At 36.3% G+C, this 23,624-nt stretch overlaps 1 protein-coding gene across 2 annotated transcripts in view; it reads right to left on the bottom strand.

The window, feature by feature from the left end:
• upf1 (UPF1 RNA helicase and ATPase) overlaps window positions 1-21,863 on the bottom strand; it is a 44,948-nt gene extending 23,085 nt beyond the window's left edge. The window contains exons 1-11 of one of the 2 annotated variants that reach the window (XM_079612894.1): window positions 21,434-21,863; window positions 16,543-16,679; window positions 13,753-13,842; window positions 13,502-13,669; window positions 12,274-12,454; window positions 10,729-10,890; window positions 6,966-7,053; window positions 6,626-6,724; window positions 5,551-5,659; window positions 3,959-4,118; window positions 2,563-2,681 (exon numbers count right to left, since the gene is read on the bottom strand). In XM_079612894.1, the coding sequence (XP_079469020.1) occupies window positions 2,563-2,681; window positions 3,959-4,118; window positions 5,551-5,659; window positions 6,626-6,724; window positions 6,966-7,053; window positions 10,729-10,890; window positions 12,274-12,454; window positions 13,502-13,669; window positions 13,753-13,842; window positions 16,543-16,679; window positions 21,434-21,604 (1,484 nt within the window). In that variant the 5' untranslated portion in view covers window positions 21,605-21,863. Of the gene's footprint in view, window positions 1-2,562; window positions 2,682-3,958; window positions 4,119-5,550; window positions 5,660-6,607; window positions 6,725-6,965; window positions 7,054-10,728; window positions 10,891-12,273; window positions 12,455-13,501; window positions 13,670-13,752; window positions 13,843-16,542; window positions 16,680-21,433 lie in introns of both variants that reach the window. The other variant, XM_079612893.1, reaches the window with a different exon arrangement.
• Window positions 21,864-23,624: the final 1,761 nt, after the last annotated feature.

Genomic DNA, 23,624 nt, shown 5'->3' with positions numbered 1-23,624 from the left:
CATCTTCCCAAACTTGTAATGAGAAGTGTTTATTAACAAAAGAGAAGCTTCAAAGGCTCCCTGCTGTTTTCCGTCAAAATAAAGGTTTGATGGTTTAATGTTTGAAAATTAAGAAACTGAGATGTATACTATAAATATTATTATTGTAATTTTAAAGTAATGCAAAAAAAGGATTTTTTTTTTTTTTAAATAGCCAATGTTGTTATTTTACAGTGAAATAATGCTAAATTGTTTTAATTTAAAACATTTTTTGTAATAGGTTTATTACCTATACTTTATAAGTATATTCTTATACTTTACAATAAGGTTCCATTTGTTAACTTGAAAAAAAAAAAAAAATACTTCTAAAGCATTTATTAAAAAAGACACACTGTAGCCAATAATTGTATCCCTTAAAACTCATCTTTCTTTGATCACCAAAATTAAATTTTTTCCTGTGAAAATAAACGTATTCCCTAAAATAGCTTGAATATAATTCTACACCCTTGCCTTGTTTAGTTTACACGGATCCATGAACATGCAGATTAGGCCCGCCTCCGCTCACTCGCAGCACCTCAGAGATCCACTTATTAAGCGTCAAGCGGAAATACTGGTTTCATTCAACCATAAATGTTGGAACCAGAAACTGATTCATAGGAAGTGGAAGAGCGAGTTATACAGGCTCGTCAACAAGTTGATGTATCAGAATGGGCTCTCTATGTCTGACACAAAACGGTAATAAGATATGATAAGCCTTAGGCTTGACTACGTTACACAAACCATGTTCCCGTTCGCCATCTGAGACTCAGACGGCTGCCTTCTAAAAATCAGCATCCTTAGAAACATTTTGAACATCACAGAACATCAGTGGAGAAAGGCTTATATAGTTCATTGTAATATACAGATTTTTTTTTACAATATCATGCAAAAGTTCATTTATTTCAGTAATTCAGCTTAAAATGTGAAACTAATATATCATATAGACTCATTACATGCAAAGTGAGATATTTCAAGCCTTTATTTTTTATAATTTTGATGATTATGAGCTTACAGTTTATGAAAACCCCAAATTCAAAATTAGAATATTGTGAAAAGGTTTTCATAAGCTGTAAGCCATAATCATCAAAATTATAACAAATAAAGGCTTGAAATATCTCACTTTGCATGTAATGAGTCTATATGATATATTAGTTTCACATTTTAAGCTGAATTACTGAAATAAATGAACTTTTGCACCATATTCACATTTTTTAAGTTTCATCTGTACATCATATACATAATTCACCTGCTATGCTGTTAAATGTACCTGATTTTTCATATCAACAGATAAATATACCGGTATAACTTGGCTTCTCTAAAGCCCGCCCACATGTTGATGTGATCGGTTACAACATATTCGTGACGTAAAGAACAAGGGCGATTTCAAACCGTGTTTTTGAGACTGTCTTTGGTTCACTTCAGTTTTAAGGAGAAAATACTCAGTAATGCTGTCGACTTATGAATTTGCACATGGTTTAAAGCATATTAAAAACACCACAAAGACACATAAACAACATTAAAAGCTGGATTTTCACCACAGGGGGACTTTAAAATGAGTTGATGTCAATTTCAACATTTACTAATATATTATTAAAATCACAAGTTGTTTCTGTAAATATTTATTGGACGGACCTGAGCTAACAAGAATAACAACGTATAGTTGTATTTTTATTTATTAATGTTAATAAATACTGTAACAAATGTATTACTCATTGTTAGTTAGCGCATTAAATAACTAACTAATGAGACCTTATTGAAAAGTGCTAACAATAAAAATAATGAGGTAACACTTTACAATAAGGTTCATTAGTTAATGTATTAATAACATGAACTAACATGAGCAATCCAGTTGTTACTGTATTTGTTAAACATGGTTAATGTTGGTTAATAAAAATACATAATTGTTAGTTCACAGAGCATTAACTAATGTTAACAAGATTTTAATAAAGTATTAGCAAATGTTGAAATTAACCTTCACAAAGATTAATAAATGCTGTATAAGTGTAATTCATTATTAGTTAATGTTAACTAATGTAAACAAACAAACCTTATTGTAAAGTGTTACCAATAATGAGGAAATAATTCATATTTTAAATCGCAATCTCAATTTTTAGCAGAAAAATCTCAAATACATTATTTCCAGCTTTAGTATTGTCCTAATTAACTCCCATTTCATTTTGAAATTGTATAACAAACTGGAAATACACCGAGGCGTTTATGTCTAGCATTACTATTAGAAGATCAGGGTTTCCCACACCTTGGCTAACTTCACATTCAAGGACCTTACAAGGACTTTCCAGGTCCAACACCCTCAAACTCAAGGATGTGGGGACACATTTCAAGTGAGAGCAAGGTTACATCTTGTTGCCGTTTTCATGTGTCAAACACAACTATGCAAAAAAGCATTTTTTCAACCGGAAGTGTTGGCGATATAACACATTAGTGGACCGGAGAGAATAATATGGACTTTTTTTTACAGAAACCTGTATCTATGCATGACCATTTTCAAAAACTTTCCAGGGCTTTGACATTTTTGTGTCTTACCCGTTGCCCTGTCTGGCCAGATGGTAGACGATAGTGGCAGAGGTGACAGTCTTGCCGGTTCCTGGAGGCCCCTGGATCAGACTGAGGGGTCGCTGCAGAACCGTCTTCACAGCATAAACCTATAATGTGCCAGAAGTCAAGTCAAGTCACTTTCATTTACAGGTGAAACTCGAAAAATGTGGTGCAAAAGATAATTTATTTCAGTAATTCAATTAAAAAGGTGAAACTAATAAATTATATAGACTCATTACATGCAAAGTGAGATATTTCAAGCCTGTATTTGCTATAATTTTGATGATTATGGCTTATAATGAAAACCTTTTCACAATATTCTAATTTTGAATTTGGGGTCATAAGCTGTAAGCTCATAATCATCAAAATTATAACAAATAAAGGCTTGAAATGTCTCACTTTGCATGTAATGAGTCTATATAATATATTAGTTTCACCTTTTGAGTTGAATTACTGAAATGAACTTTTGAACCATATTCAAATTGTTCAAGTTTCACCCGTATATAGAGCTTTTAACAATATAGATTGTTTCAAACTCAGCTTTACAGTGATAATAGAAAATTAAAGTCACAGAGATTGTTTTGGCTTTACAGCAGCTCTAGAATAAAGTTATTGTCCAGCTAAAGTTAGTTTTTGATTGTTTCACTTCCGTAGCAAAGATCATTAGTTATTAACTTAGGGGCCGCTTATACGACACCGTTTTAACTGAAAGCAGAAAACTTTTAATGTGTTCTGGATGTTCATTTGCATGATAATGGTGTTTGGCGGCTCGAGAACGCACATTTTTAAAAAGGTTCCAAGGTGCAAGTTTTGAAAAACTATCATCTCCGTGTAAACTTAAAAAACGTGAATAAACTGTGACGGCGTGCGCATTCATATTAAGTGTTTAGTCTACTCTATAGGTATGTGCATTTGAATATATATGTGCGCAAGCGCGTGGTCTTTCTTTACAAATTGACCGTCTTCATATGCCTATAGACCTTATTATGCGGCAGAGAAACAAGCGCGCCGCCATCTTTAGAGTATTGTCTTTGAACTTCCGTTTCTGCGCTCGCTCTGTATATTTCTATGGCATCGCTGTCCATGAGTAATTAGCTTTTGAAGTGGATTTACTTAATGTAAAGTTAACCAAAGTTATCATGAGGATTGTAATGTTTAAAGCAGATGTCTTAACAAATGTCAGTAGACCGGGAAGATTTTAAAACAAGCCGTTCATTTTATAAATATGCAAGATCGCTGTGAAAATACAGACCGGAAGACAAAAGACAACGAGCGCAGCGCTGAAAAGGGGCGGAGCTACAGAAGGTCTATATTGTGCCAAAACATCTGGAGTTTCAGAAGCTTGTAGTCAAAGTGCCGAATGAGAGTTTGGGAAGCTCTGTACCTGCGAGTGGTTGAGGTCTGGCAGGCCCTGCGCAGTGAAGCGTTTAGGAAGCTGGCATTTGATGATAACGTCCTCCACCTCATGACCCAGCAGCTTGTGGTAGATGTAGCCGGACACAGACGTCTCATCCACAGCAAACGTCTTCAGGGCGCTCTGCATTCTTCAGGACATGATAAACAAAAAGCTCAACTTCGTGTACACTAGGTTCACAGATTATTAGACCACTTTAAGTAATAGTTCATCTGAAAATTAAACCGTTTTCCCACATACAATTACAAATAATCAGGACTTTATCAAGCTTACTTTTTTTTTTTTAAAGATACAAAAGATCCATAAAAATATTATACAAGGACCCCATAAGACTCATGCATGATATATGCATCTAGTAGTCATACGATAACGTTTTGTGAAAAAGACTAAACTTAAAGATACAATATGTAATTTTTTACGCGGATATTACGTCATTGACAGGCGACAATGAACAATAACGAGCTATTATTTAAAATGGGAAATTCTCTGAAATTAAAAATCTTTGGGAACTTTTGGGATATTGTAAGTACACATCTGCAGGAGATATATCACACTGTGCAAGTGATTTTTGGATATTTTATTACAAAAATCTTACATATTGTACCTTTAAGTTGTTAAAATTGCATTTGGCAATCACTTATGATCTTTTGGACAGAAAGCTTGAGTCTCCATTTATTGTAATCGCATGCCAGGGTTATTATAGTATTATAAAATAGATATTAGGGAAGTTAGTACACTCAGTATTTTTAAAAGAAAGTAAAAAATGTATCTATTTACTCTGGCATTTATTACTTAATATCTAGTGCACTCAGTATTTTATAATACTATATAATAACCCTGGCATGCGATTACAATAAATGAAGACTCAAGCTTTCTGTCCAAAAGATCATAAGTGATTGCCAAATGCAATTTTAACAACTTAAAAATACAAATCTTTTTACTTTGAATTACATATAATTACTCTGAATTATGCTTATAATAAATCTACTCCTATACGTTTTAGCATTTTCTATTAGATGTGTTGTAGCTGATTACTTTTATGTTTGTCCTTCATATTTTAGTATTTTATACTTGTGTTGCATTTAATTTTTTTCAAAGTTTGATGCACATGTTTTTATTGAATGTGATGTTGCTGTTGATATGGCTATATCATTTTTATGTAAAGCACTTTGAACTGCATTTTACACCTAAAAAGTGCCATATAAATAAATTTGATTATTATTATAGTTAACTAAACTAAAAAATAAATATTTTTTTTATGTGAAGTATAAAAACTTGGCTGTACTAAAGTAACAAATAAAATGTAGACACATTAAAAAAAAATTTAACCAACTTAAAACTTTAAAATGAAAATAAAAATGGAAAATATTCAAATTAAACCAAATTAAAAATATAAAATTAAAATAGTATCTCAATGACACTAAAATAACTGTTGCGTGGATAAAACCAGTTCGCTCTTCATAATATCATCTACATAAAAGTGCACTGTATAAATGCAACAAAACAAATGTAAACGACTTAATGAACTGGTGAAAGTGTTAAACCGTGATAGTGGGACTAACCGGTCAAAAGATGTCGACTTCCAGACGAAGTCCACCTGGAAGTTGTGCGGCACCTCCACAGGAGCACCTGCACTGCTGCGCAGCTCGATGGCAATCTCATCTCCATAATCTGACAATCTCGGTTAAAGAATCAACCGTATGACACTTTGGTGCTTGTAAATCAAAACAGTGATTTTTTTGCAGATAAAAAAAGGGTTAGGTGTTTGTGAAACTGTCACGATGCCAGCGTGTTTTGAGAATTTTGCTATGCAGTTGTTAGAATTTACTGAGTGGTTTCCATTATGCTGCTTTGAAATATACTTTATTGTCCCTGATAGAGACAGAGTGTATTTAGGCCACGCCCACAAAAAAAAAAAAAATCCACCGTCTCCATTGACTTTGCATTGCGAGAGGCTCCTCCTTGTCATTTCTTGCTTCTAACTAAAGACAGAAAAATGCCTAAAAGCTGCTGTGTGACGAGGTGTACAGCAAACAAGCTAAAGAACCCAGAAATAAGTTTTTATAAGCTGTCGACCCCAAAAAATTTGCGTTTAAGGACTTAAAAGTGGACACAGGCTGGAACGAATGGGTAAATTGTGGGATCCTGACACTCAGTATGCACTAAAAACGCAGTTACGTGTGCAGCTTATCTTACAGACTTATAATATATAAAACTGATATTTGGATATTTGACTCACCAGTGACATAATGTTTAACTTACTGCACACGTAACTGTGTTTTTAGTGCATACTTAGTGTCAGGATCCCACAATTTACCCATTCGTTCCAGCCTGTGTCCACTTTTAAGTCCTTAAACGCACATTTTTTGGGTTGCTTTCCCGCCCGGTGGGCGAGGCCTTCAGATTATGACGCGTCACGCTCTGTCTCTATAGGGAAATTTGTAATGGATTTCACCAAAATCTGATACATCAAAAAATGACACCCTATGCAGTTGATAAGAGTGCTCTGGGTGGTTGCTTGTCAAATCATTAATCCTACGTATGAGCAATGTGTGCAATATCAAAACATAATAGAAGTTGATAACAATAGTTGTCATTGTGCAGCAGCCAGTTGGATAATCTTTGTTGAAAGGATGCTGTCCGGGACTTTGATAACGTGTCCGATTCCTTTCCAGAGAGGAGCCAAGTCTCCTTTATAGCGCAGACAGATCTCGTCTCCTTGCATCAGTCGCATGTCTGATCAAAATCACCACCACAGAGAAAACAGTGTCAGATAAACCACATCTTCTGGATTTATGTTCTAATAACAATAATAGAGCTATATATCCATCGCATACACACTACAGCAACATGCACGCGCGCACACACACACACATGTCCGTGCACACATCGATGAGGGATGCATGGGACACGGTGTTAGGGATGGGATGGATATGAACCACTGGTAGACACAGAAGATGTTGAAAGTGAATATTACCACCTGAATCCGTCTTGGGCAGAGTGAAATAAGCTATCCGCTTTTTATTCAGTCCCAAATCCCACCTCACAGTTATATTGTCTTGAGTCTGCAGTACAAAGACAGGAGACAAGCAAAGAGAAAACATTAGCAGCAGAATAAAAACTAAATGTTTCAACACATTAGATTTATCCCACTTATAAACAACCTCTCTTAACCAGAAAGAAAAGAAACTCATGTACAAGGAAAGATCACTCAAAAACATCTGAACGTCCATCTATCGCTTTTTTTTCATGCAAAAAAGTGCAATATTCTTGTTCCAGAAATAAAAATCCCATCCATTTTCTCAACATCATTTTTTTTTTTGTAGTAATAATGTGCAATAACGCAATGATGCATAACGTTTCAAGACAGACATATGAACTCGGATGTAGAGAGATGATATATGCCTCTGCACAAGACACAAATTAGAGCTGCACGATTAATCGTTAAAAGATTCTGTGGTCTATTAAACCTTTGACAAAAATCACACCGCAATATTCAGATCCAAAATCTCTGGATCATTTATGAAACCGCTTCACAAACCTGTATTTTCAACCACACAGTTTCGTTATCTCTCTGTTGCAAATATTCAAATCATCACAGTAGATAAAAAAATATAATAAAAAAACACTGATGTCTACGGTAGCGATCATGATAGAGTAAATCACCTTTTAAAAGCAACTCGGCGCTTCAAATAATGATTGCATCGATTCACCAGTAGGTGGCGACAAGTGACTGTTAGAAATGTATTTGTCATTGAATCATTCATTCAAGAGATTTGATTAAAAACGCTGAATCATCCAGTAATAAAACAAATAAAACAAATAGTATATGAGGGAGTCATTGAATCATTCATTCAACCCGTTTTTTTATATTTTTTATAATTAATTTACAGATGAAACTCGAAAAATTTGAATATGGTGCAAAAGTTAATTTATTTCAGTAATTCAACTTAAAAGGTGAAACTAATATATTATATAGACTCATTACATGCAAAGTGAGATATTTCAAACCTTTATTTGTTATAATTTTGATGATTATGGCTTACAGCTTATGAAAACCCCAAATTCAAAATTAGAATATTGTGAAAAGGTTTTCATAAGCTGTAAGCCATAATCATCAAAATTATAACAAATAAAGGCTTGAAATATCTCACTTTGCATGTAATGAGTCTATATAATATATTAGTTTCATCTTTTAAGTTGAATTACTGAAATAAATGAACTTTTGCACGATTAACCACTTAAATAGTCTGCAGCAAATAACATTTTGTCAGAAGAACCTCAAGTAAATGTTATTTTGTTCAGTTGTCTGTTCAGAATCGCAGTCTATTTTAAACTAAAGAAAAATCACGATTCACAGTTAATCCAGAATCGTGCAGCTCTACCACAAATCAGTGTGATTTCAGCTTAATTTAGTATAAAAATACTAATACTTAACAGAAATCATCCAAACACTGTCGGCACCGCTATCACAGAAACGGAAATCATGAGCCGCTTTTCCACCGTCGGGCCAACCGTTCTTGTTGCCTAACCGTTCCGATCCGTGCCGATCCGGCCCAGCTGGTACGGACATGGTTTCGTTTTCAACTGTGGGGCTGATATTGAAGCTCTTTGGAATGTAATACAAATGCGTCAGTCATTGCCTTGTTAACGCACGAGTTTACAGACCATACGAGTAAATAGCGATTACGCAATGGAGGATGTACAATGGACTTTATGCACAGCGGCACTACTTCCTGAACTTTAGACAGCTCCTTTGTTTCCTGTCTGCCATTATTGGACAAACTGATTAATCCAGGTGTGTCTGATTATTGTTGTTGGTCAGGCACACCTGGATTAATCAAGTTTGTCTAATAATGGCAGACAGGAAACAAAGGAGCTGGCTAAAGTTCAGGAAGTAGTGCAGCTGTGCATAAAGTCCATTTAAGTTATTTATTTTATTATTAACTAGTGTTCTTTTAATGTGAGGGGGAGGCATTTGATCATAAACTAAATTTCTTACACCTAAAGTTATGCTCATTTCTTTGCATTTCTGTTTTTACAATGGGGTAATTTTGTAATTCGCGAATCAGTTTACACAGCAACAAGGAAGTTTGATTTCAACCTTGAATTTAATTTACAAAATAAACAAGAACAAATACAGTAATTACAAGCAGACGCACTAATGAATACAATAAAATAACATTACAAATTAAATAAAGAGTTCTTTGAGGTTTTTTAGGAAGGTCTAACAGTATTCAGGTGCAGGAATACTACAGAAATTGTAGTTCATTGTTTAATTAAGTACATATTAATTCTTCTCGCTATCTTTTGTTCTTTGATTGACATTAATGACACTGACAGCAGCAGATATATTAGACTGCTGTCACATTAAGAGCTAATGCACGAATCCAATATCACTTAAGACACCACCGACTGCGTTTATGTGAATAGCCTACTTGCCAAAACTGGCCTTTTGACATAACTTTGTGCGTTTTTGAACTTTTAAGCGCAATAAGCTACGAAAAAGCACTCAGTTAGGTCACTCGGTTTAGCTTTATGTGTGTGTGCTCCAGGGTATGATCCATCTCTCAAGAGATCGCGCGAGTACTACAGAATGCTTTAAAAGTCGTGCATTTGATAAACTTTAGTAACGATGCAACAGGCTTAAGTCTTTTAACGCAGCGTGCAGCTCGCTTGTACAGACGATGAGGTGATGTGAAGCCATGTGCTCATTTTGAAAGGGAGCGCGAAGATGCGGTAGCGGTAAATCACTCTGGCTGTTTGTGAAATTACATTAAACAGAGTTTTCGAATTACTGATTTGATCTGATAATCTGTGTGGATTAATTTCCTCATTCAACCAACAAGCTAAATGAATAAATGTTTGAAAGAATTTCCCACCTTCTAAGACAGAAATCTGCAGGAATGAGTAAAATTATGTGCAATACACGCAGCAAAATTCAAGCCCTGTTAAATATTTTTCAATAACCTCCAAACACATCATATTATACACTTAGAGATAACAGGTTGGTCAAGTTTTAAATTGCATCCTTATTGTGGATTTGATTAAATCATTCACAGATGCTCATTTCCTCATAAGACTGCGTATTTGTCTTTGTTTTGATTTGCACTTGACACTTGTATTTTTAAACACATTTAAAAAAAATTAAGATTTATTTCAGAGCTGGTTGATTTTGTTCATGGCGTAGAACTATTTTTGTTTTAGTTTTTATGTCTGAAGAAAATTAATGGGGAAATATTTCCAGAACAGCTGAAAAAATGGATGGGCACTGTTGCGCTCCCTAGTTCACTTAGAAAGTTAACCAAACAGAAAATGAAAAGGACTGAATGCCAGTCTGTCAATCAAATCCGCAGCAAGACTCAACCCATAGCAACATATCAAGGCAATGACGTCTCGGATACTCTGACAACAGATAAAAATGACTTTCGAGTGATTAGTAACAAAAGTGCAGATTAAAGATGCTAAACACGGATGCTCAAACATGCGCGTGACTCGCTAGAAGGTTCTCGAGCCTCGCGCATGCACATTTGAGCGTCTTTTTTTCCTTTTAATGACGGTTGGCAAACCCACGTGAAGATCTATACCGCCAAACAGACAATTTACAGACAGCTGGCGTAAAATTAAGGATAGCTTCAGTTATAAAAAAAGCTTAATCAGGCCCGAGACCGATCCTTGAGATCGGCTCAGTACATCCCTACACACAGGAATAGAGTTGAAGAGCAGAAAGGTTTTCATACTTGGGACTCTTTGAGTTTCTTGTCGTAGTCAGCCTCTAGTTTGACCAGCGGCCCAAAAATGTTCTGGTACTGATAGGCATCTTCGTAGCGCAGCAGAACGTGCTGAGGTTCCTCGTCCACTCCAGGTTTCTCCAAATCTTCCAGGGTCGCGGTTGGGTTTTCCTACAAACATGATACAAGATTAGGATGCTCAAAACTGCACTACGGTTCTGCAGTGTTGCAATGTTTCACTCCATAAGAAAGATGTAGAGATGCACCAAAATTAATCTTCTGGGCCGAAACCGAAACGTCTGGATGCACTCGCCCGAAAACCGAAACTGAAAATGACTTTTTAAAAACAATTGTTCATTTCTTAATTTGACATTACTTTTTTAATATAATTGTATTATTATTAGACTTTTAAAATAAATGAAATGCAATAATTTAATTGAATCAGAATTTTTTTTTTAACTACAAGGCAATCAAATAAAATAACCACACTATTATTTAAAGTAACACAAAAATTGGACAGAAAATAGCCCTATATTAAAATATCAATATATTACTCGTCATTCAGTTCTATGCAACAACTCAAGATTTAACATATTTTTTTTTGACTAATTGTCAAGATATAGTCTTAGAAAACTATTATTATCAGAGCATGTGAGCAGACAGCAGATCAGTGAATGAGAGGGTAGCGCCATTTTACCAGCTTTCCCAGCACGGCTATACCATGTCACAGCACGCTAGGGATATTGCAAACAGAAGTCTACTACAGAGAAATTTAATGTCGCCGTGCTGAAGTGTCAACTAGCCTCTCCCTATGGAGGATCCCTTTACCACTCTACAGATAAAGCGTTGTCGGGATAATTTCGGTTTCTACCCCGAAGTGATACAATTCTGTCTAAAAAATTAAGGCCAGACAAGTAGTTTGTTAAGCCTTGGATTGTAGGGAATTACAAACCTGCGCACATATATTCAAATGCGCATAACTATAGAATTAATTCTTAATGCGCACGCGAGCGCCATCAGTGTTTCTCACAGGTTTGCCTTTAAAGTGTGTGTAGAGAGAACGGTGTTGTCTTAGCGGCCTCTAATTTAATAACTAATGATTGTTGCGACGGAAGTGAATCTACATTGTTAAAAGCGCTATATAAAAGAAGATGACTTGACTTGACTAATGTCGGCACGTTATTTGAGCGGATTTTGCTTTTCCGGTGAGCACCATCGGTACATGAGTAGAATTTGGGCCATGAGCGACAGAGCAGAGTCCGCAGTGCACACACGGAGCGGAACATTGAGCAGGCGCGCACACACACACACGGAGCGGAACATTGAGCAGGCGTACACACACACACACACACGGAGCGGAACATTGAGCAGGTGTACACACACACACACGGAACGGAGAGCGTGGTGCACACATGGAGCGGAAAAAGCCGCTGGTGAAGTTACTAAAAATGTTGCGCGAGAGTGAAACATGAACGCCATATTTCCGCCCTTTTTTCTTTTTCGGCCAAAATGCAAAACTTCAGTGCATCCCTAGACATATGTAAATCAGTGTACCTTCCAGAGCTCCTCGAGTTTGTTGATCTGCTGGGCCGTGATCTGACGGGCCCTCAGCTGCTCCTGCTCAGACGGGATCTTCACCAACCAGGACAGAAAGCAGCGGTCCTGGATGAGCGGCTGCCACTGAGAGCTGTCCCAATTAATGTCCTTCAGACTGCTCTGACTGGCGCACGGCTGCCTAAACACACAAACACACACCCATGAGACGGAGAGGCTGCACACGCTTAACAACATGCACACTGTGTGGTTTCAAGTGGTGTGATTAAATTTACATTAAACATTTTAAAATAATTCAACATGAAATGCAATCTCTAGAAAAACACTCCAGTTAAAAATGGAAAATAATGTTTTATGCATTGCTTTTTATATGCACACACAACTATTGATTAAACTGATATAAAACTTATATAATTCATAAAAATCAAATGTGTACATTTTATTTTTTGTGCATTTATCTACATTAAAAGCACATTAAAAGCAATTATGCTAGCACACGAGGCACATAAATGCAAAATGTTTCTTACACTCACGCCCAGTTTCATTATGTATAAATGCAAGCAACATTAGGGACTTTCCCATTTCATTTTCAGTAAGCATGTACCTTCACACATGAAAGAGTTTAGACACTCAATATTAACAGTTTAATAGCCTTAAAGGGATAGTTCACTTCAAAATGAAAATTGTCATCATTTACTCACACTCAAGTTGTTTCAAACCTGTACGAGTTTCTCTCTTCTGCTGAACACAAAAGAAGATATTTTAGAGAATGTCAGTAACCAGACAGTTAACTGGTTCCATTGACTTCCATAGAAGGAAAAAATATACTATGGAAGTCAATGGGGTCCATCAACTGTTTGGTTACCGACATTCTTCAAAATATCTTCCTTTGCGTTCAGCAGAAGAAAGAAACTCATACAGGTTTGAATGAAACAACTTGAGTGTGAGTAAATGATGACAATTTTCATTTTGAAGTAAACTAATCCTGTAAAGCTTACAGATTATGCCTTATACATATCATAAAGACACAATCAAGCAGCTAGATAGAGCATATTTAAATTTTATTGTTGTTGTTGTTGTTGTAATAAAAAACAATTACTAAAACTCCCCTTTATTTACTGATGTCTAAAAGACGTCAATTTAGATTTGGGTCCACCCACTCAAAATAAACTCCTGTGATGATTTTATCCACAGAAACAGCAGTTTGTGAATGAGTGGTGAATTTTACCTGCACAGAAGCACCACGACAGAGTCCGCTTTAGCCGGGATGAAGCCGAGAAGGAAGACGTTACGGCAGCCACAGTTATAGCATTCGAGAACCGTCTCTCCCAGCGGCCCGTCCTTATGCAGCGTCACCTCCTTACATTTGGCCCTCACCAAATGGTTCACAATGTGACTGAAAAGACATCAGCCTTTAGGTGTTAACAATGCTTTGGTTTGAGTTTAACAACACAAACGTAATCGAATTGCTGGACTCACCTGCCAGAGGTGTTGCCCCGGCCATTGCAAAACCATTTCTTGCTGGTGTTGCAGTAAACCACACACGCTGGATCATGGATGCCACAGTAGCTGCAAACACACAAAACAAAAACCAGCTCACATAATGATTACTGTAGCATACTAGTAATACACTGAGGCCCCATCCACACTACTGCGTTTTCGTTTAGAAACGGAGACCTTTTGCTACGTTTGCACCTCCCATCCAGACTACAACGGCAAAACCGAAGACCTAAAACGGAGAAGTTTAGAAACGCTCCGAGTCCGACCCCGTTTCGCGTTTTGAATCTCCGGAGGGCGTTTTAGTGAAGACGAGTCAAAACGGAGGACATTAGAAACGATGAAGCAGAGGCTCACGCACGGCTCTATGATTGGGTGTCATCAGTCATGGCGTATCCTTCCCTGATTCGTCAGTCACGCATCACATGACCCGTCCCCGGGAGGAAAACATACAAAAACAGCCTGGACTACGTAACGTTCGTGACTGCAACATGGATAACGAATTACAAGCGTTACTGACGTTGATGTCTTTGCTAGCAGCTGTTGTGCAAGTAAATTCTGCATTTTACAATCTTATAACCGCCTACATGCGCCTGTTTACACCGGTGTTGGTGAATGGTCACGTGATCCGCATTTTCAGTCGTTTTAATGTGGACGGAGATCAATTCTAATACGCAGATAAAACGCTGGTGTGGACGGAGATCGTATTCGTTTTAATTCTCCGTTTATAAACTAAAACGCAGTCGTGTGGATGAGGCCTGACACACACTACCGTTGTTCAAAAGTTTGGGGTCGATAAGATTTATTCATGTTTTTGACAGAAGTCTCTTATACTCACCATGGCTGCATTTACTTGATTAAGTAAAAACAGTAATATTGTGAAATATTATTACAATTTCAAATAACCTTTCCATTTCAATCAATATACTATGAAATTGAATTTATTCCCGTGATGCAAAGCTAATTCATTACTACAGTCTTCAGAGTCAAAAGGTGATTTGCTGCTCAAAAAAATATTCTGATAATTATTATCAATGTTGAAAAATGTTTGTGGAAAACCAACCATGGAACATTTTTTCAGGATTTATTCTTTGATGAATAGAAAATTCCAAAGAACAGCATTTATTTGAATATTATATTATAAAAGTATGTGCTGTTAATAAAAGTATGTGACGTTAAATCATCTGTAAAGATACTGATAAAATAACTACCTACCTACAATGACCTACATAAATAAGGCATTATTTATGTTTGTATAAATAATTGGCCGACTGAAGTTGCCTGGGAAAACTGTCAATTACACCGCACAGTGTCATATACAAATAATGCTGTTAGTGATACACATGTTTCAGAGAATCAAATCATGCAATAATCTACAGGTGAAAATGGAAAAATTTGAATATGGTGCAAAAGTTCATTTATTTCAGTAATTCAACTTAAAAGGTAATATAAACTAATATATTATATAGACTCATTACATACAAAGTGAGATATTTCAAGCCTTTATTATAATTGATGAATATGGCTTACACCTTATGAAAACCCCAAATTCAAAATAAGAATATTGTGAAAAGGGCTGTAAGCTGTAAGCCATAATCATCAAAATTATAACAAATAAAGGCTTGAAATATCTCACTTTGCATGTAATGAGTCTATATAATATATTAGTTTCACCTTTTACCGTATTTTCCGGACTATAAGTAAAAAATGTTTCATAGTTTGGCTGGTCCTGCGACTTATATATCAAAATGAATTCATACAGACTGAGATGAACCAAGAGAAAACATTACCGTCTACAGCCGCGAGAGGGCGCTCTAGTTAGCGGAGTTGTTCAGAAGCGACACAGAGGAAGAACTCAATGTATTCAGTGTTGAGGAGTGAGATCGGGAGCTTGGTGAACTTGCTTACCGGTAACTTGTTGGACTCGCTGGCTAATGTTAGTTTAGCCTATTCAGCCTCCCAGGTATATGTTCTTTATGCTATTGTGTCGCTGAATAACTGATAATGTGTTACGCTAACACACCGGACACTATTCAGCTGTTGTTCTGTGTGCTGTTGTGGAGCTGAATAACTTGCCTTTCCAGATTAAATGTCTGTTCTTGGTCTTGGATTTTGTGAAATACATGTCTAAATAAATGTGACTTATAGTCCAGTGCGACTTATATATGTTTTTTTCCTCTTCATGACGCATTTAAGTGACTGATGCCACTTATAGTCCGGAAAATACGGTAAGTTGAATTACTGAAATAAATGAACTTTTGCACCATATTCTAACTTTTCAAGTTTCACCCGTACAAATAATGCTGTGAGTGATCAGAGGTACATGTTTCAGAGTAGGGCTGTAAACGATTAATCGCATCCAAAATAACAGTTTCTTTACATAATATATGTGTGTGTATTGTGTATAAATATTTTGTATATATAAATACACACACATGCATGTATATATTTAAAAAATATTTGCATTTATATACTGCATATATATTTTTATATAATTTATATTATATATAAATATAACTATTTAATATATAAATAACAAATTTTTCTTAAATATATACATGCATGTCTGTGTATTTATATATACAAAATAATTATACACAATACACACACATATATTATGTAAACAAACTTTTATTTTGGATGTGATTAATCGCGATTAATCGTTTACAGCCCTATTTCAGAGAATCAAATCGTGCAATACTCTACATCGCTCACAGCTATAGACACATAATTAAGGCACGCGAGATATGTCTTCATCATCTTCTTCAGTACCTGCAGGCGTGCACTGGCAGATCTTTAGTGTAGTAAGTATCTTCCTCATCCTCCTCAAAGTTCAGCTCGGCCAGAAGTTGGCTGGTCTTCACCACTGCATCTTCTCCGTTGGGCAGAACTCCGTCAGGCCCGTTCACCTGAACACACAACTTTTCACTTTAACACCCCCATTTCTACAAAACAAATCTTTAAATAGCACAAAAGCGAAAACAGGAGATTCAATCCACTGCACAATGCACATAACCATCAAATCACACATATCTGCAACTTACACCCGCAGGAAACTGCAGCACAAATGCTATTAAATCAAGCATAAATACACACTTGATTTACTAAAACAATGAAACTTACTCTGTCTGCTGCCTCATATACTTAAAGGGATAGTTCACCCAAAAACTCACCATCCTATACGAGTGTATACGACTTTCTTCTTTCAGCCAAACAATTTTTTTTAAGTTATATTAAAGCTGCAGTCCGTCGTTTTTCCTCTTTGTCGCCATCTCTGTTAGAAATCTGCAATTGCAGTTATTCGCGGAATTATTAACTGTGCGTGGGTAGTAAATCGGCATGAAACAGCGCGGATGAACAATGTATTGAGGCTGCCGCGTCGCTGTGGATACTGTAACGTTAATGTCATCAGCAATCTCAGAGTATACTTTTTGAAAGTGTCAACATTAGAATTTTCATCGGAAAATGTCATCTGAACAAGTAAGTAACATTCACTTTTGTTCTGACCAAATTCGGGGGGTGAGGGGAAGCATTGCAGTAGGCTATCATGCTGATTAAATCTAACGATTGCTTATATCACGTCAAAACGTGAAATATATATATTTTTTAAGTCTTTGGGTTTTACAACTGGTGAATCTCCAGTTGTCACTGGTGATTGTCGCTTTAAACTTTCGGGATCCGCCATACCAAGTGCTAAGCTAAACCTCCACCTCCATCATCCACACACGCTAGCCGGGGACTCCTTCTCTATGTGTACAGAAGTGACGTAATGACGCAAAGACATGCTCGAAATTCCCGCGGAAATCCACCAGTACCACTGGAATTAAAATCATTATTACAAGATTACCGTTTTGAATCGAGGTAAGGCAAGCAGATCGTTTTGAACACTGGCTGGTTACGTTTTTTTTCAAAAATGTCTTTTTTGATATTTTTAAACCCAAAAAAGTGCCGGACTGCAGCTTTAAAGGGATTGATTATAATTTCACTTTTCTAACTGTAGTTAGTGTGTAATGTTGCTGTTTGATCATAAACAACATCTGCAAAGTTACAACGCTCAAAGTTCAGAGCAAAGGAAGATATTTGCTTTTAAAGAAATCACTTTTTAAGGACTACAACAAACGGCTGGTAGGAACTACACGACATTCCTCCCGGGTTAGTGACATCACCAACCCTAAAATGTACATAAGCCCCGCCCTCGGAACACGCAGTCCATGTTGAGAAGAGGAAGAGTTGTTGTAGTCGAGCACATTTGTGAGTCAACTCAAACTTTAGCGTCCATCTTTTAACATACAAGAGAAAGTCACTGTGTGCGTCTCACAACAGTTTCTATACGAGCGCTTTATAGATTAGCATGACAGAATATGCTAATTGAAGATAGTTAACTCCACATCAGCAACATAAATTCATCAACTAACCATTCAGAGACGTCCTGTTGCTTCTACATGTTGTCACTTCTTCTTGAGTCTCTCTATCTTTGTCTGACTCCGGTTTAACATTAAAGGCAGAACAGTTTCTGTCATTTTAGTGTGTGTGTGTGTGTGTGTGTGTGTGAGGTAATCGCAGCTGCTAATGGTAATGGTGCATTCAAGTCATCTTGGGAAGTTCGTACGCACGATGTGGGAAGTCGTGTTTACGGCAGCCGGTGTGCGTTCAAGTCACTTTTGTCGGAGTAAGATGGCGGAGTACTTTCTCTTAATTAATTACACAAAAATACAGCGAGGTTCTTAAACTCTCGTTCTAGAAAATGAAGAACAAAGATTTGCATGAGTGTGCTTTGGTTTTTTATGTTTTTAGTTAATTTATGAAGCCACTGAAAACTTTATCGTTACATAAACATATTACATAGTTTTTTTTATAATGCTATCATACTCTGTGCAGGTAATTAGCTTACTGTGCTGTAAATAAAAAAGCCTGACAAGCTAAATACCTTGTATTGTGGTAATCCGCCATGTTTCTCAGTGACACGCCCACAACTCGTAAAGATCGGGGCTTAGAGAAAATCCAGAGCTTCCCACTGGTATTTACGACATTATGGTGCCATTCAAGTGCGTTCAACTCGTGAATACGATCTATACGAGATGACTTGAACACACCATAACACACACACACACACACACGTGTCGGGAGCAGCAGCTCATTTGCATTTAAAGGGACAGACACAAAACGGTGTGTTTTTGCTCACCCTCAAAAAGTGACAATATTAACATGCTATATAAAAATATCTGTGGGGTGTTTTGAGCTAAAACTTCACACACACACACACTCTGGGGACATCAGAGACTTATTTTACATCTTGTGAAAATAGCATTTTACCACCCCTTTAAAAAGCTCTTCCAAGCTTTATAATGGGAGTGAATGGTGCCTGAGTTTTGGAAGCCCCCCAAAAAACGCATCCATCGCAGTGTTAATAAAGTCTTCTGGAGCGAAACAATGCGTTTTAAAGAAAAACATCCATATTTGTAACTTTATAAACTATAATCACCGGTAACGGCCATACGTGAGTCTAGTTCCGGTGGAAGAGTGACCTCTGACCCGACGCATGATGTAGGAGTAGCGTAATCTTAGATGAGAGTTAATAGGTGTTTCTCAATGTCAAGGATACTTCCTTGGCAGGACGCGTCCTTCCAAGTCATTTCCTTCAGAGGCTAGGCGAGGATCCTCTTTAGGATTCGAGAGAACACGTAAATGGAACATTCTAGCAAGTGCACGTCATTGCGTCCGTCAGTGAAACCCCGCGAACTATAACGCGAAGCGGTCTTGAATAAACCTAAAAGGGTTGTATTCGCTGTAAAAACTGGCTCGCTATACATTATCCCGCTTATTACATGGCTGCCTACCTAACAAAATAAATCAATAATAATAAATCAATAATTTGAGACAAAATAATTTATTTAAAAAGGAGTTTATTGATTTAAAAATGATTGTATTGCCTGAGTGAACAGAACTGCGTCCATAGCAACATTCTAGCTGTTAAAACACATGCAATGGTAAAATATGTGAAATACTGGTGACGGCAAACAAGCTAACAATTGTTAAAATGACAGGTTAGCCATAACGTAATTTGTATAATTTGTAATATCAATACGGTAGTAATTTGTACTGGCATTTAAACGTTAAACTTTACTTATATGACGGTTATAACAAATGTATGGTAACGTAAATATACTTCATTTAAAAGCATATTTCCCCGTTTTTGCTCCGACTCCGCTATCGTCCGACATTTCGTATTTTTTTTAAAAACAAGATAGCAAAGCTACGCGCATAGGATTGTGGGCGATTTGAGAGCGCGAAGTCTACACATATGCACCCTTTCCTGTATATGGGATATTTTCCGAACGAAGGACTCCGCCCTTGGTTGAAATTCTGAGGATCCTCGACATTGGAACAGTCCTTCGACGGATGTCGATGACGTAGCATCCTCGAAATTCCGGCTTCCGAGGATCCTTCCTTGACATTAAGAAACGGCTAATGTCTCTCGCGGTCTGCTCTATCCTCCGTGCTTCCTCTTTTCGTCGGGTCAGAGGTCACTCTTCCGCCAGAACTCGACTCGCGTACGGCCGTTACCGGAAGCTAGAGATTATAGTTTCTAAAGTTATAATTATGGATATTTTTCTTACAAAAAGCATCACTTCCACTTTAGAAGGCCTTTATTAACCCCACTGGAGCCGTATGGTATGTATTAAGCTACTTTTATGATGGATGGATGCGCTTTTTTGGGCTTCAAACTCGAAGGCACCATTAACTCCCATTATAAAGCTTGGAAGAGCCCGGATATTTTTTAATATAACTCTAATTGTGTTTGTCTGAAAGAAGAAAATCATATACATCTAGGATGGCTTGAGGGATGAGTAAATTATAGGATATTTTTTTCATTTTTGAATGAACTAACCTTTAAATGCACAAAAACCTGATGCAACATATTAATAGAGCAAACATTAAACAATATAGCTAAATCATTCACCAAAACATCTACCTGACCAAAACAAAGCCCTATAATGAATCACTCATACTAAAACCTCAAACATATTCATTTAACACCAGTGTAGCTCACAAAAGAAACACACAATCACATGTCAGATGCAACTACTGACATAAACAAGCCATAAAATACCACATAAATGGTGCATAATTTTATAATAACGCCAAACAGTTAATAAATGCATCCTTGAAAGTACATAAATACATCCCAGATCAGCGGCAGAACTATATTATAACATCAATACAGTAAACAAATATCTGACAACACACCTGACAGCTGTAGCCAACTCAAGGTGTCTGTAATAACACGTGCTGCTTGATATTTTCAGATTACTTAATACATTTAGATCACTATGCACACCACTGTTGTTCACAAAAGTCCCTCAGAAAGTACGAAAATACACCTGGGATCCGCAGCTAACCAACCAAAACACACATCATCCATCATAACAAACGAGATCGTGTATTTGATTGAACTTATTAGTAAATAAAATGAGTTAAAACATTACTGTAGTTGACAAAAGTCCCTCTGACAACTCTCTCTATCTCTCTCTCTCAGGCGGCCTGCTCTATCGTTGCTAACGCTACCGCGCGGCTAACGCCTGCTAGCTCGCCATATTTGGACTCAAACGCGTTCTAGCCCGCCTGATTTAAAGCTCGTTTGTGTGTTTTTATGCGTTCATACCTGGTTGTCGAGCTGACTCTGGGTCTGGCCTTGGGTTTGGGTCTGGCTGGGCAATGTAAAGTCGGTGAACTCGAACTCGGAGCCCTGCGTGTCGGCCCCGAGAAGCTCCGTTTCCTCCGTGTCCAGGAAGGTGAGCGTTTGCGAGCTCGGCCCGTACGCCTCCACACTCATCTTTATCCGGCTCTATTGACCGCCTTTTCACAGAAAACACCGAATAATCCGTCCGAGGTGCGGGAGAATAACCGACCGAGGCGCGTCGGGCGACGTTTGTTTTGATTCGAAGCGAAGAGAAGGAAACGGCGCGCGCGACGGGCTCGTGCAGAAATGAAAGCAAACGATTCCGGAGAAAGATTCGACTCCCACTCGAGAGAGCGCGACGCGCGCTGACGTCACGGGCGAGCGCAACCGACGTAGAGCGCACGGAACCGCTGACGTGTACACACGTTTGCTGTTTTTACAGGAAAAGGACTGTTTTGTAAACATTTTGCTGTCATTTTAGATGACACATCGTCTAGAAATAGATGTCTAGCTCTGTTCTGAAATATAATATTGTGTTCAATCACCATGGGAAAATCTCACAGTAAAAAATGATACACAGGTTTTGCCAGATGAGAAGTTGATCTATGTATCATCTTTTTTTACTCTTTTAATTCAATTTATAACTTTTAATTGCATTCATTATGTAACAGTTTAATTCATGTCTGTGTAAAGCACTTTGAATGTATGAAATGTGCTATAATACAATTTTATTGCGCAAAATATATATATATATATTTTTGCAATACAAAATAAAGACGGTATAATATACTGAATGTGAATGGGCAGTGTCCTGGAATATTATAAAAAAATTATAAATCATTTGATAAATATTATGCATTTAGTTTTAACAACTCTGTTACCTTAAATTATACGTTTATCTCTGTAAAGCAGCTTTGAAACAATCTACATTGTTAAAAGCGCTATATAAATGAAGATGACTTGACTAATAATATTTAATAACCTTTAATATTTGTAATTATCGAATATTTGTGTTTTTATGTATCTGACTTCAGATAACTTAAAAAGGCAAATAAAGAGTGAAAAACCTAAAATATTTGGACTTCTTAATGCACACTTTCATTGTACAAACTTATTAATAGGCCTATATATTTATTATAATATGATATGCTGATAATAAAATTGGTGATTCTGCTTTTTGGAACACATTATCACTAGTGATCTCATACTTTTAAATATGTAATGTTAAATATTAAATAATATTAAAGGTAATATTAAAATGTAATGTAAAAATTCACATCAATTTTATGAATTTAAGATAAAAAAAACGATTAAATAAGGCAGAAATCATTTATTAAGAGCTACAGTTTATAAAAAAAGTGGAAGAATAAGGAAACACAACAGCGTCCACCAGAATGTGGGAATATTAATGTATACACTTGAACAGATGTCAGAACACTTAATACAATAAAACTGATCAGTGGAAACAAGGAAATGCTGAAAATAACAGTGTTTTTAGGCAACATTAAAATAATGAAGATTCACAGCATTATCTGTTTGGTCCAGTATGTTGTAATTAATCACTCAAATTCCAGTAAAAACCTTAGAAAAACAAGCGAAAGAAAGAAAATTAAAACCATATATGCAATTCAAATAACTTTTTATAAAATCATATAATGGACTGATTCATTATAATGTAATACAATGCAATGTATTGTATAATGTAATGTGATTTAATGCAATGCAATGTATAATTTAAAGCAATGCAATGTAATGTAATAATTAAATGTGATGTATAATGTCATGCAATGTATAATGTAATTTAATGCGATGTGTAATGCAATGTAATGTAATAATTGAATGCAATGTATAATGTAATCCAATGCAATACAATGTGCAATGTAATGTAATAATTTAATCCAATGCATAATGTAATAATTTAATGCAATGTATAATGTAATACAATGCAATATGCAATGTAATGTAATTTAATGCATTGCAATGTATAATACGATGTAATGCAATACAATGTAATAATTGAATGCAATGTGTAATGTAATGCAATGCAATACAATGTAATGTAATAATTTAATCCAATGCATAATGTAATAATTTAATGCAATGTATAATGTAATGCAATGCAATGTGCAATGTAATGTAATTTAATGCAATGTATAATGCAATGTGATGCAAC

This window comes from Phoxinus phoxinus (genome assembly GCF_949152265.1).
Source record: "Phoxinus phoxinus genome assembly, chromosome: 5".
Classification (NCBI taxonomy): Eukaryota; Metazoa; Chordata; class Actinopteri; order Cypriniformes; family Leuciscidae; genus Phoxinus; species Phoxinus phoxinus.
The sequence above is the reverse complement of the archived record's forward strand: the minus strand, read 5'-3'. Positions and strand labels throughout refer to the sequence as shown.